General features: G+C 44.5%; 1 protein-coding gene across 4 annotated transcripts in view; it reads left to right on the forward strand.

Moving 5' to 3' along the window:
• The window catches only part of AKNA (AT-hook transcription factor), a 34,279-nt gene that overhangs the window by 5,695 nt on the left and 15,235 nt on the right, over positions 1 to 13,349 (forward strand). For 2 of the 4 annotated variants that reach the window (XM_039362207.1, XM_039362205.1), the window contains 7 exons: positions 2,887 to 3,546; positions 4,570 to 5,690; positions 6,932 to 7,006; positions 10,407 to 10,560; positions 11,594 to 11,748; positions 12,110 to 12,169; positions 12,879 to 13,003. In XM_039362207.1, coding sequence (XP_039218141.1) covers positions 3,267 to 3,546; positions 4,570 to 5,690; positions 6,932 to 7,006; positions 10,407 to 10,560; positions 11,594 to 11,748; positions 12,110 to 12,169; positions 12,879 to 13,003 — 1,970 coding nt within the window. In that variant the 5' untranslated portion in view covers positions 2,887 to 3,266. Of the gene's footprint in view, positions 1 to 23; positions 83 to 2,886; positions 3,547 to 4,569; positions 5,691 to 6,931; positions 7,007 to 7,029; positions 9,116 to 10,406; positions 10,561 to 11,593; positions 11,749 to 12,109; positions 12,170 to 12,878; positions 13,004 to 13,349 lie in introns of those variants that run through there. The other 2 variants (XM_039362206.1, XM_039362208.1) reach the window with 2 other exon arrangements.

Genomic DNA, 13,349 nt, shown 5'->3' on the forward strand with positions numbered 1-13,349 from the left:
GTGTGTGTGTAAAACTGTCTCAGTTGCACATATTTCTATCACTTACCCTTCCTGTTTGCGTTTCCTGCCATAATGCAATCAAGTAAACCTACATCAGATAATGCTAGTAGCTCAATTCAAATCTCTATTAATCTTTGCAAGAGATGCTTTCAAAATAAGCAAACTTAGGTCTCTAGGCAGTGGTTCTCAACCTGTGGGTCGGGACCCCATTTGGGGTCGAATGACCATTTCACGGGGGTCGCCAAACCACGCTGTCCGCCATTTTTTTCCCTTTTCCCTAGCTGTCCTACTCCCTCTTATTGGTGGCCACACCCACTTGGGGGTCACCACAACATGGGGAACTGTATTATGGGGTCACGGCATTAGAAAGGTTGAGAACCACTGGTCTAGGACCTCTTAAATCGGAGAGTTCCTTTTCTTTCTACACCTCAGCTTCTAAGATTTAGACTCACGGGCTAAACATTAGGAGCACGTGAGCAACAGAAGAACATCCCGCCTTGGGAAAAGTTTAGGTGATCTCCATGAGTCCCATCCAGTCCCTGGATTAGATTACCTCCAGAACTGTGTGTGGGACAACCCTTTCCTCAAACAAAACATTGTGTGAGAAAAGCATGAGCAAGCCAGGAGGCATCTGGTGTGACCTCAGTTTGATATCTCAAGGTTTTGTCTCCATGAGAGAGGCTACCAGCTTTTAATGGCTCTACGGCTGGGCTGTTCTTCCTCTGTCAAAAAAGCCACATCTTTTCAAGCTTGGTGCCAAGACCCCAGGACTCTTCTACCAAACCATAACTTCATAAGGAATTCAACTTCACAACCATTGCAACGTTCTTTATTATTATTCTTATTAAAATAATAATCATTTAGGTCTTATGATAGGGCAGAGGCGTTTGCAAAAAAAAAAAAAAAAAAATCTATCCGCCGTGTTTGGCAGGCTCAAACGCAGCTGTCAAATCGAATGGTCAAAATGGAATGGACACGGCGGAAAGCAAGGAATTTTGGACGCTTTCTGAGGGTGGAACCTTAGTAAAAATAAAATATGTTTTGCATCATCACGGAACTGTAATCGGAGCTACTTGCAGATTCTGTAAGGCAGTTTGCAGAAATGGGGACCACTGTGGCACACAGTGGAGGGATTGTGTCGTTTTCCACTCCTGGGGGCGACCTAGATAGATTTTTTCCCCTAGATTGGTTTTTTTTCCCCACCCTGGACTCCCTGTCTGAAATCGGTGGCTGTCATTTGAAGTGTCCAGTGAGCTCCAGTCAGTAACTCAAGGACTGTGCAGAGCGCATGCTTGGATTTTATTTTATTTTATTTTGGGGTTGCCTTGGTAATTCAGCAAAGGCCCTGGATGCTGTGTGGAGGATACAGAAGGATTCCGCGCATCGGATTGGATCTGCTCCAGGCAGTGATCCAACGTTTGACCAGCAAGGATAAAATAGGAGCAAAGAAACTCCTCCCTCCCTCCCTCCCTCCCTCCCTCCCTCCCTCTCTCTCTCTCTCTTTTCTCTCTCTCTCTCTCTCTCTCTCTCTCTCTCTCTCTCCTTTCTCTCTCTCTCTGAGAAACAGAGACACAGAGAAACAGAGAGGAGAGAGAAACAGAAAGAGAGAAGAAAGACAGTGAGAAAGAGAGAAGAGAGAAAGGCACACACAGAGAGAGAAACAGAAAGAGAGAGAGAGAGAAGACAGACAGAGAGAGAGAAGAGAGAAAGACACAGAGAGAAAAACAAAGAAAGAGAAACAAAGAGAGAAGAGAGAAAGAGAAGAAAGACACACACACACAGAGAGAGAGAGAGAGAGAGAGAGAGAGATGGTTTTCATGTGCTTTCCCCATGTGTGCACTTGAATTCATTTTGGGCTTCTGAAATTTGGGCAGGATAGGTATAAGAAACCTCAGAGGAGGAGGAGAGAGAGGAAATTAGAAAAAAAATCTGGAGGCTATCAAATAGAAACAGAATAACCACATTGGAGGGGACCTTGGAGGTCTTCTAGTCCAACCCCCTGCTCAAGAAGAGACCCTACACTATTTCAGATAAATGACTCGTCCAATCTCTTCTTGACAACCTCCAGTGTTGGAGCACCCATAATTTCTGGAGAAAAGCTGTTCCACTGATGAATTATTCTCACTGTCAGGAAGTTTCTCTTTAGTTCTAGGTTGCTTCTCTCCTTGATAAGTTTCCATCCGTTGCTTCTTTTCCTGCCTTTAGGGGCTTTGGAGAATAGCTTGACCCCCCTCTTCTTTATGGCCGCCCCTCAAATGTTGGAACACCCCTAATCCTCCTTTTCATTAAACTGGACAAGAAAGAAGGAAAGTGATTATTAAAGCTTGCTTTCAGAAGCATTAATTTTCTTCTGGGGAATCAGCTGGGGGGGAGACCTCATTTCTTTCTTAGCTACAGAATCAATGCAGTCATTCTGCCGGGACAAATGTGGTGGCGTAGGGTTGGGGGTTTTTTTGCTGCCACTTTTGTGTTTGTGTGGTAAATGGCACTGCCTGAAACAACATCTGTGCATCTCCAGCTGCACAGAAAGAAGAGCTGGAGGGGGGAAAGGAGGGACTTCCCAGAACTAAGCTAACTCCTGGGCTGGTTTCAAATATAGAAGGTTCCACTCTCTGAATATTCGTGTCTTCGCTTTAAGTAGTTTAATTCAAGATTAGGCTTCTAATACCTTCTGGAGCTTTTAACACACTTGGAAGTCGAATTCTGTTGGGAATAAACACTTGAGGTAGTGATAGGATTAAAGCATAAGGTGGACTGGTCAAAGGGACACTTCTTTTTTACTTTCTTCTCTCTTTCTCAATTCTCTCTCTCTCTCTCTCTCTCTCTCTCTCTCTCTCTCTCTCTCTCTCTCTCTCTCTCTCTCTCTCTCTCTCTTTCTCTCTCCAGGTGACCCTTTCCTGATTGAGAGCCTGCAGAAGATCCATGAAAGATACACTGAGAATTGCACATTGTCCACCCCAACTGAGAACGTCAAAGGCGTCCATCTTCGTATTGAATTAGCAGCCTATGGATAAACCATGCCACTTTGGACCTTCTCTGAGACCATTTTTCTGGGCTGTTATTTGTTCCCTCACTCTCCTTTGGATGGAAGCCTTCAATGAAGCCTCCACATGACCTATCTTCTTCCAGGTTTATCCTCCGGGTCTTTGCAGAAACTCTGATGAAAAGGCCCCAATGAATGGTCTTGCTTATTTTACTTGTTTTGCATTAAGGAAGTTATCCCACAACCGTTCACGCCCTTAGCTTCCCTTCCTGGGAATGCAGGAATGGCTGGGAGAGGAAGCCATGGCTTTGGAGAGCAGCCCTACAAGGAGAAGGAGGAGTCAGAAGAAGGTGTTGAAGTTGAGGGGAGAAGGGATGGAGACCTTCACCTTGGAGAAAGCAGCCTGCCAGGGAATTTGGACTGCTGGACCTTGTCTTCTTCCCAGGAGATCCTGGAAGATGAAGAACTTTTGGGGGAACTTTTGGAAGAAGGCGAACAAGGTTTTGATCTCGGTGAACTTCAAGATCTTGAACGTGATGTCAACACTTCAGGTCTCCTGCCTGGTGAGTAGCAGAGGAAATTAGGGACCCAAATCTCTGGTAAGGTTATTTGGAGTAATATCTGAACTGGAGTGGAGCTTTTGTGCATTCAGGGAAGGTAACTGATCGGGCTTTCAGTGGTTGAGAGCAGATGTTCTGGAGAGCCCCCTTGTCACTGGTGCATCTTAAGGAAGCACTGGGTGCAGCTAGAACAAAAACTGGATGCAATCCTTAATTTTTTTTTTTTAACATCTTTTAAAATTCTGTCTCTCTTTGGCTTTTCCAACTCCTAGATAGCTTGGGTATATTTTCGGCCAGACCCTGAAATACCAAAGCACAAGATGTTAGATGCTAGATGTGCCAATAGAATGGAATGGAATGGAATGGAATAGAATAGAATAGAATAGAATAGAATAGAATAGAATAGAATAGAGTAGAGTAGAGTAGAGTAGAGTAGAGTAGAGTAGAGTAGAGTAGAGTAGAGTAGAGTAGAGTAGAGTAGAATAGAATAGAATAGAATAGAATAGAATAGAATAGAATAGAATAGAATAGAATAGAATAGAATATGGAATGGAATGGAATAGAATAGAATAGAATAGAATAGAATAGAATATAGAATAGAATACAACAGAATATAGAGTAGAGTAAAGTAGAGTAGAATAGAATAGAATAGAATAGAATATAGAATAGAATACAACAGAATATAGAGTAGAGTAGAATAGAATAGGATAGGATAGGATAGAATAGAATAGAATAGAATAGAATAGAATAGAATAGAATAGAATAGAATAGAATAGAATATAGAGTAGAGTAAAGTAGAGTAGAATAGAATAGAATAGAATAGAATAGAATAGAATAGAATAGAATAGAATAGAATAGAATAGAATAGAATAGAATAGAATAGAATAGAATAGAATAGAATAGAATAGAATAGAATAGAATTCTTTATTGGGATGGTTGGACACAGAAGGAATTTGGAGTGGAATGGGTTGATAATTAGGGCAATGTGAGATAGATCTTCTAATGTTATCTCCTTCCCATGTTTAGAGGATGAAGGAAGTGCCAAGGATCTTGGCCTGAGGTCCTACTTGCAACCAGATGTGATGTATGAAGTAGGCAGCACAGAACCTGAGAAGCCAAGAGGGACATGGGAGTTTGGCAGCCAGGAGGATGTTCATCCTGAGCTCTCTTTTGAGGACCAGTATGTCTCAGACTTCAGTCCCAGTCCTGAGATCCTGCAAGACCCTCTCGCTTTGTATAAATGCAGCTTTACCTCCGATAATGTAGATGAACTATCTGAGAGCTCCAATCTCAGCCCTTCTCCTTGTGGTCCTTCTCCAATCTGCATCCAACTGGAGATTGAACCTCGGAGTCTGCCTGGGGACAGTCTGGACTTCCTTGAAGATCGAAAGTTTTCCTTGGAGTCAGGAAGAAGCCTGGAAAGTCATGGACACAGTTCTCTAGAAATTTCTCAGCGACTCTTAGACTTCCAATCTCTGGAAGATCTTCAAAATTGTCCCAGCATTGATGCCGAGACTTGTCCAGAATTGTCATGGATGGAGAACTTGGAACGATCTCCTGAGGAGGAACCTCCAGCTGAGATAGCTCAGCTTGCTTTGAACAACACTGAGGAAAGACTTTTGGATTCGAGAAAGACAACACAGATGTCCCAAAGGCGAGTTGGTGGCCAACTGGAGAAACGAACACGGAAGCTGGAAACAGATGTACCCCATGGGCTGTTGTCTAGAGGTCCAAGGCAGTCCAGGTCTCTGAGCCCTCAACGGAGGACCCCTCAGAAGAAATCTGGACATCTTGCTTTAAAAGAACTGGATCGAGAGACTCAATCAAACTCTGGAGCAAGGGACATCACACAATACGGCCGAGGACAGCTCAACTACCCCTTACCAGATCTATCCAAAGTGGAACCCCGGGTCAGGTTCCCCAAGGATCGTGAAAGCTACCATCCACCCCAAGGAAAGACTTCTCCAGCTAGTAGGAAGGAGGTTAGGAAGCTGGTGATCTTTAAGTCTCCTGCTGAGATTGTCCGAGAAGTCTTGTTGAGCAGCACTGAAGGATCTCCTCAAAAATGTCCCACGCCGGCCGTCTCCGTTATTCCTGAGGAACTGAAGTCCCCCAGACAGGCGACTGAGCTGGTGCATCAGCTTCAGGTAGCATCTTCCTGTATGCTTTGCAAAAACTCTCTCCCTGAATACAGATAATCTTTTGACTTAAAATGGTCATGAGCCCCTTATTTCAGTGCCGTTGTATCTTTGAATAGTTACTGAACGAACTGTTGTAAGTCAAAAACTATCTCTGTGGGCTCCGGAGAAAATTTCTCCCATTTAGCACACAAGCATTAGGGAGAGAAAACACTTCTGTCTGGCATAGAGGTTTTCAATTTGCAGAAATGTATTTATTATTGCTTTTTGGTACTGCCCATGGGTTCCCAAAAGCAATAATAAATACATAATGAGAAGGAAGTACTCACTGGAGAAGAGCCTAATGCTGGGAAAGATTGAGGGCAATAGAAGAAGGGGACGACAGAGAATGAGGTGGCTGGATGGAGTCACTGAAGCAGGAGGCGTGAGCTTCAATGGACTCCAGAAGATGGTAGAGGACAGGAAGGCCTGGAGGGATGTTGTCCATGGGGTCGCGATGGGTCGGACACGACTTTGCAACTAACAACAAAAACAATTTATTATTATTATTATTATTATTCTTGCTGGTGTGGAGGTGTGATCATTCATGTGGGAGCCCTGGCTTCGAAGCCATCAAAGAAACTAGGCTAATAGCCCAAAGCAAGCTTTTAATGCACACTGCCTAGGTCTCCATCAATCTAAGCGAGCCAAGAGGTCACAACCTGCACACATTATGCAGATTTGTCCCTCTTTGTGTCGTCGTCCCCCCCCCTTTGTGTGTACATGCTTCAAGGTTAAAGCACCCTTCGTAGCCATTCAGTCCTTGGCTTCTAGCATTCTGATTCATCCATAGGCGCAAACTCCTACTTTTCATACAGAGGCTCCATCTGGAATTACCGTGGAGTTGCAAATGAACTCCAGAGAGTATTATTTTCTGCGATTTGAATCCCTGGAAACTTGTCCTTTTTTAAAAAAAAAAAGAAAAGAAAAGAAAAGGTACAATCGGAGCATCTCCAACGATGGGATTCTAGGGTTATGTTTTGATGGATGTGAATGTGTTTTTAGCGGTGCTTCTCTTTGCCGTTGTATTAGAATTGAATCCATTGGTAAGACTAGCTTGTTGCCTTCAAACAACACCGTTCATCATATCTGTAATAGCTGCCTTTTATATATATATATATATAACATACTAAGTTTACTGTACGCAAAACTCTTCCTATGCCAGAAGGGGCCTCTAAATGAAATATCACGTTCTCTTCATCATTTTTTAGGAAGACTATCACAAACTTCTAACCAAGTACGCCGAAGCTGAGAACACCATCGACCGATTGCGGCTGAGTGCCAAGGTATAAGATGATAAGGAATGGTCCTATTATCAAAGTCCTTTCTGTAACTTTTGCCCCGGATCCTTTGTGGGTGCCAGATACTCCAAATGGAACACCTTATGACATAGTACCTGCTTGGGGAAGAGGTAGTAGCTGACGGTAGAGCTGAGGTTTTGTACGTAGGACTTCATGGTGCCTGCTGCTTGGAGAAGACCATGCTGATTCCATATGGCTCCGACAGAAGGATATTAGAGGATATAAGTTGCATGATCAGAGTTGGACCATCCAGAAAGTTTAGTACCTTCCCATTCATCTCTGATCAACAATTATCATGTCCTGGATCTATCAGGATCATAGTGGCTGGGGACAAGTGGAAATGTGGCTTTTCCAAGTTTAAAGCCATGAATTCTGGCTTTCTATCTTAGCTCTGGGTTTTTATTTCAGCTGGAGCGAGAAAATTCTGGGTTTATCTCTCAGCTGGATTGCGGGTCTCAGGATCCGCAACCCAGCTTGGTCCTCAAAGTTCCTAGTTCCCAGGTTAGATTACTCGGAATCAATTTGCCCCATCTCTCATCCTATTCAACATCACAAAATTCTCCAGAAGATCACAAAACCATTACTTCCGATTCATTTGTGTGTGTTTTTTTTTTTTAAATCTCAGATTTACTTCATTTCAGAGGTAGAATTCAGGTTAGGCTGGATCCACGGTTGTTGTTGCCACTTTTAGAAGATAATTGTGAGTCACAAATCCTTGCTGTTAGAAACCCCTCCAAGGGTCTGCAAATAAAATCAGATCTGGCTAGCTTTAAAGGCTGTCTTCAGCTCTACAGTTCTGCAAACACGTCGTGAGGAAGTCTTTAGTTCCGAGGGCGGTTGAGAAAGAAGAAAAGAGAATTGTGCTTTTCAAGGGGGGAAGCAAGCGCCGCTGTTTCTTTATTAAAATGACTCAGGCAGTTTCGTCTTGAACAGGAAGTGCAAAGAGGAGGAGGAGGGGGAGAATTTGAGAACATTGCCCCGAAGAACACATTCGCAACTGGCTGTCCTCTGCTCGTCAACTTCCTGCGTCTCAGAATTGTGACAGATTCTTTCCCCTTCCTGTGGGTCCCAGCAGCATTTTCTGAAAACCACAGCACAGCAGCCCCAAAACGGAAGCACAGCAACAGTCGTGACACTAAAAGAAAAGTCTTAGGATACAGGGGCTCCTGCTTGAGCAGGGGGCTGGACTAGAGGACCTTCAAGTTCCCTTCCAGCTTCTGATTTTTGTAGGAAAAGCCCAAACGGAGTACTGTGTCACTCAACACCCCAAATGCCAGTGTCCTGAGGCCAAACCGAGTCGCCATCTCAGTTTTGTGCCTCCAGAATCTCAGAGGTAGACGTTAGAAGGTCAGGTTTGCGAGAATACCGTGTGGTGTAGTTGCTTTGTTACTTAGCTTGAGCAGGGGGTTGGACTAGAAGACCTCCAAGGTCCCTTCCCACTCTGTTCTTCCTTGAATCAGTCAGATCCTGTAGAATGATCTAAGATTCTAGGTGACCATTTTTGTCACTATGAATGGAAGTAGTGATTGACTTAACAAAGGTGGCAAGAAAATCTGTAAAACTCACTGGACCAATTTCTCACTTAGCATCGTAAAGGTTGGGCTCAGAGGTTGTCCTAATTTAAGGATCGCTTGTCCCCGATGTTATTTATGTATAAAAGAGTCTTTGCTCGTCTTTTGGCTGCTTTTTATAATGGATTTCTTTTCCCTTTAAAAAAAAAAAGAGAGAGAGAGAGAGAAGCACTAGCTTTACAGCTCTTCCTTGGCCCAATCATCCTTCTATAAATTCTTCTCCTGTTCCCCATCTTTTGCTGGAAAAAAAAAATCTCCACCAAGTTTTCCCTGTTGGTTGGGGGGGAAAGGCCCTGTCCACCATGATGCTCCTACACAGTCACAATGCTTAGTTTGTGGGGACAACTCAGCAACGGAAAGGAGGGCTGGCTGTGGCAACTGGAGCCTCAGCTTAAAGAGATGTGGCGCAGTTTCAAAAATCCAGCTCTAGCTGGTGGAACATAAGCAAGGAGAGACGGTTTAGAATTCGCCTCCGCCTCGTGATATTCAGAGGACGATGGCAATCGGGGACCAGAGAAAGCGGGTAAAGATGGCAGCCATTTTATAAAATCCAGGCTTCCGGCTTGAAATGGAATTGAAACATGAATTAAAGGAGCAAAGAGAAGGTCCGTATTTTCAGCCCTGGAGCGAACGGAGATGGAGATAAACCCAGCAGAATCGTTCTGATGTTGGCCCTGCCTGGAATAAGAGAATAACAAGAGCTGGAAGGGACCTTGAAGTCTCCTAATTTAACCCCCTGCTCAAGCAGGAAACCCCATCCATTAAAAACCTTAAATTTCATATCTGCTTCTTGGCAAGACTCTATATCAATCAGAAATAATAGTTCTGGAAGGGACCTTGGAGGTCTTCTAGTCCACCCCCCTGCTCAAGCAGGAGACTCTATACCAGTGGTTCTCAACCTGTGGGTCGGGACCCCATTTGGGGTCGAACGACCATTTCACGGGGGTCGCCAAACAACGCAGTCCGCCATTTTTTCCCCCTTTTCCTTAGCTGTGCTACTCCCTTTTATTCGATTGGCTTTTGAAAGCCAATAGAATAGACTCTCTTGAATAGAGTCTAATTCTATTGGCTCTCAAAAGCCAATAGGAATTGTCCAGGCTGTCTCTGCCCTGCTGAGCCCACCAAAAGTCCCATTCTGCAAATGGTCCTGAACCAGTTGAGTAGTCCTTGACTTGCGACCGATTGAGTAGTCCTCGACTTACGACCCGTTGGGGGTCGTGGCATTCAAAAGGTTGAGAACCACTGCTCTATACCATTTCAGACCAATGGTTGTCCAATCTCTTCTTTAAAAACCTCCAGTGTTGGAGAACCCACAAATTCTGGAGGTTAAATTGTTCCACTGGTTAATTGTTCTCACTGTCGTGAAATTTCTCCCTAGTTTCTCCTTGGTTATTTTCCACCCATTGCTTCTTGGGTTGCCTTCAGCTGCTTTGGAGAATAGGTTGACTGGAGAACGTCTTGAGTATTCTTAACCAGACGAATATAATCTATTGACACAGATCTACTCTGCGAATCTCCAGGCTGTGAAAAAACCCGAAGGTTATGTTTCATGACCACTCTCATTTTAAGTATAGAAGAAGGCAAGTGCAAACATGGCTTTTTCCTGAATTTACTGCTGCGTTGCTAGTCTTGGCGAGTCGAGAAACTGGATTATTTATTTCCAAAGTCTTCCAGGGATGGTTGAGATCAATTTATTTTAAACCATCCCAGGTAGATATCTTGCCGGGTTTGGATGAGATACCTCTGCATTGCCTGCTTCTGTTTGGAGATTCTGGTGAGATGGGATGTTTCTTCTCATTGCTTCTGCCTTTCAGGTCCGCCTCTACAGCGACCCTCCGAAGCCCAGCCAGGCGGCCCCTGAAATGGGGAGAATATCAGAGGGGTCCAAAGTTGTAACCTTCAGCATCCCTCAAATCAGGTCTGCTGAGATCACAAGGCGGCCCAGCCAAGCGTCCATGAGTGGTGAAGGTAGGTCTGAGGCATCTGCATCTTTTCCTCCTTGGTTCTTGGGATTGCCAGTAAAGGCAACCACTGTAAACTGGGCGAGTCATTCATTGGCTGGTTCTCCAATGGTCAATACCAGTCGTAACTAGATACGGTATGACTGGGAAGTCCCAGGGCTGTAGACTAGACTGTCAAGCAGAACAGGCTCCCTCAAAGACACCGGAGCAAGCCATTTCTCTCTATAACTACAAAGAATGCTCCCAGCTCCACTGAGCTAGTAGTATATAAATAGGGAGGAAAACCCACTTCCTTCTAGCACTGATGATGTTACCTAGTTGGGTTATGCAATGTCTGCAAGAAAGCCACTACGCTCTGAGAGCACCAAGGACCCTACACCATCCTCCTCCTCCTCCTCCTCCTCCTCCTCCTCCTCCTCCTCCTCCTCCTCCTCTTCTTCTTCTTCTTCTTCTTCTTCTTCTTCTTCTTCTTCTTCTTCTTCTTCTTCTTCTTCTTCTTCTTCTTCTTCTCCTCCTCCTCCTCCTCCTCCTCCTCCACAAAGCCCACTCCCTTCTAGCACTGATGATGTTACCTAGTTGAGTCATGAAACAGTCTGCAAGAAAACAACCAAACTCAGAGTGCACCAAGGTCCCCACAGTCGTCGTCCTCTTCCTCCTCCTCCTCCTCCTCTTTGGCTCCTTCTCTTCTCCTTCACAAGTCCACTACTTTCCAGTACTGATGATGTTAACTAGTTCAGTATTGAAACATCTGCAAGAAAGCCACCAAGAACCCTACACTCCTCCTCCTCCTCCTCCTCTGCCTCTTTCCCCACTTCTGCTCTCTTCCACAAAGTCCACTCTCTTCTAGCTCTGATAATGTTACCTAGCTGGGTCGTGAAACATCTGCAAGAAAGCCACCAAGTTCAGAGAGCTCCAAGGGCCCCACTTTCCTCTATTGTTGCCAACAGATAAAGGATCACATCCTGAAGGTATTACGCTCGGTGAAATGAGCTGAACTTCAAGCAGGATTTATCTGGGTTTTTTTTTTTTTTGAATTGCAGGCTTTCCCAGGCAGCAAGTACAACACTCATCCTTGAACAATTCCACAGTCATCAGTTCTTCTGAAGCAGATCATCCTATCTCCAGCAAAACGCCTTTCTTGGGTGATCATCTCACACGATTGTTAGCTGCCCAAACAAGTAAATTTCAGATCCAGGTAAGTTTTTTTTTTTTTACTTCTAATAATGGAGAATATGTGTAGCCCAGGATTGAACTGTGGGGTCCTTGATGCTCTCTGAGCTTGATTGTTTTCTTGTTTCATTACCCAGCTGAGTAACATCATCAGTGCCAGAAAAAGAGGGGAGTATTTGTTGTGCATATTTTGACATTAAGTAGATTAAATTCATTTACTGGATTTTGGGTTGCAGTTGTTTTTGGCCTTGTGCACACTCGTTCTTGCCCTTCGTTTAATCATTGTTTAATCTTGCCCCACATCTTGAAACTGAGATAGGAGGACCACCGTTCTACATGCCTTATTAATGAGATATGATTGATTCACCCCTCTCCTGTTTTTTTAGATGGAATTCTTGGAGGATTTAATTCAAACTGATAGGCTGGAAGCCATGGACCAGCTGAAGGTACGCCATTTTTGCTCCCCCCGTTAAGTGACCAAAGATAGTCCTTGATTTACAGCAGCTTGTCTAGTGACCACTGAAAGTGACAAGAGCCCTGGAAAACGGGATTTAGAACCGTTTTTCACACTTATGACCCTTTCAGCGTCCATAGAGTCATGTGATCCAAATTCAGACGCTTGGCAACTGATTCATCTTTGTGACAGTTGCAGCATCCTGGGGTCAGGATGACCAGCAAAGGCCACGGGGATGCCAGATTCACTTCACAACCCTGACACTAACTTAACAACCGCACTCAAACAATTCCCTCAACAATTGTGGTGAGAAAAGTCACAACCTGGGCAAAACTTGCTTAACCAATGTCTCGCTTACCAAACAGAAGGTTTGGGCCCAGCCTTGTTTCTGCACAAAATATTTTAGTAAGAGGTTGGACTGCAAGACCTCCAAGATCCTTTCCAACACTGTTGTGTTGTTGTTGTTGTTAAGTCCTGATTTTTCCAGTCCAGTACTGAGACCCATGACCCCTGCCACCGTCATAAATACAAGTCGGTTGCCAAACGCCTGGATTTGGATCGTGGGGATGCCACAACAGCCCTAAGTGTAAAAAAACGGTCCTAAGTCTTTTTTTTTGTAACTTCAAACAGTCGCTAAATGAACCGCTGTAAGTCGAGGCGTACCTGCGCTTATTCCACTTCCAATTTTCCCATCCTGGTAGGGGTTTACAAGGCTGAAGGAAGCACAGGAAGCCTTGGAGCAAGCTTATCTGCAGGCTCGGAATAAGTACCAGGAGTTGAATCCGAATGGAGCGATGGAGTCCTTAGGAGAATTTGATCCCAGCCGGTACGTAGACATCCCCACCCAGCGAAAACACACGTTCAAAAATCCACCTGGGTTTCCTCATCATCCCATTCAGGTCTCCAGAACTGATTCAGTGGGTCAGAAACAGTGGTCCTTTTTTTGCCCATGGGGCAATTGGGTTTTAATAGAAATAGCCCTTAGGCTTATATACCGCTTCACGGTGCTTTATAGCCCTCTCTAAGTGGTTTACAGGGTCAGCCTCTTGCCCCCCCCCCAACAATCTGGGTCCTCATTTTACCAACCTCAGAAGGATGGAAGGCTGAGTCAACCTTGAGCCGGTCAGAATCGAACTGCTGGCAGTTGGCAGAGTTAACCTGCAATGCTGCAT

This window comes from Crotalus tigris, unplaced genomic scaffold (assembly GCF_016545835.1).
Source record: "Crotalus tigris isolate CLP2741 ecotype Arizona unplaced genomic scaffold, ASM1654583v1 scf7180000019366.124370, whole genome shotgun sequence".
NCBI classification, from domain to species: domain Eukaryota; kingdom Metazoa; phylum Chordata; class Lepidosauria; order Squamata; family Viperidae; genus Crotalus; species Crotalus tigris.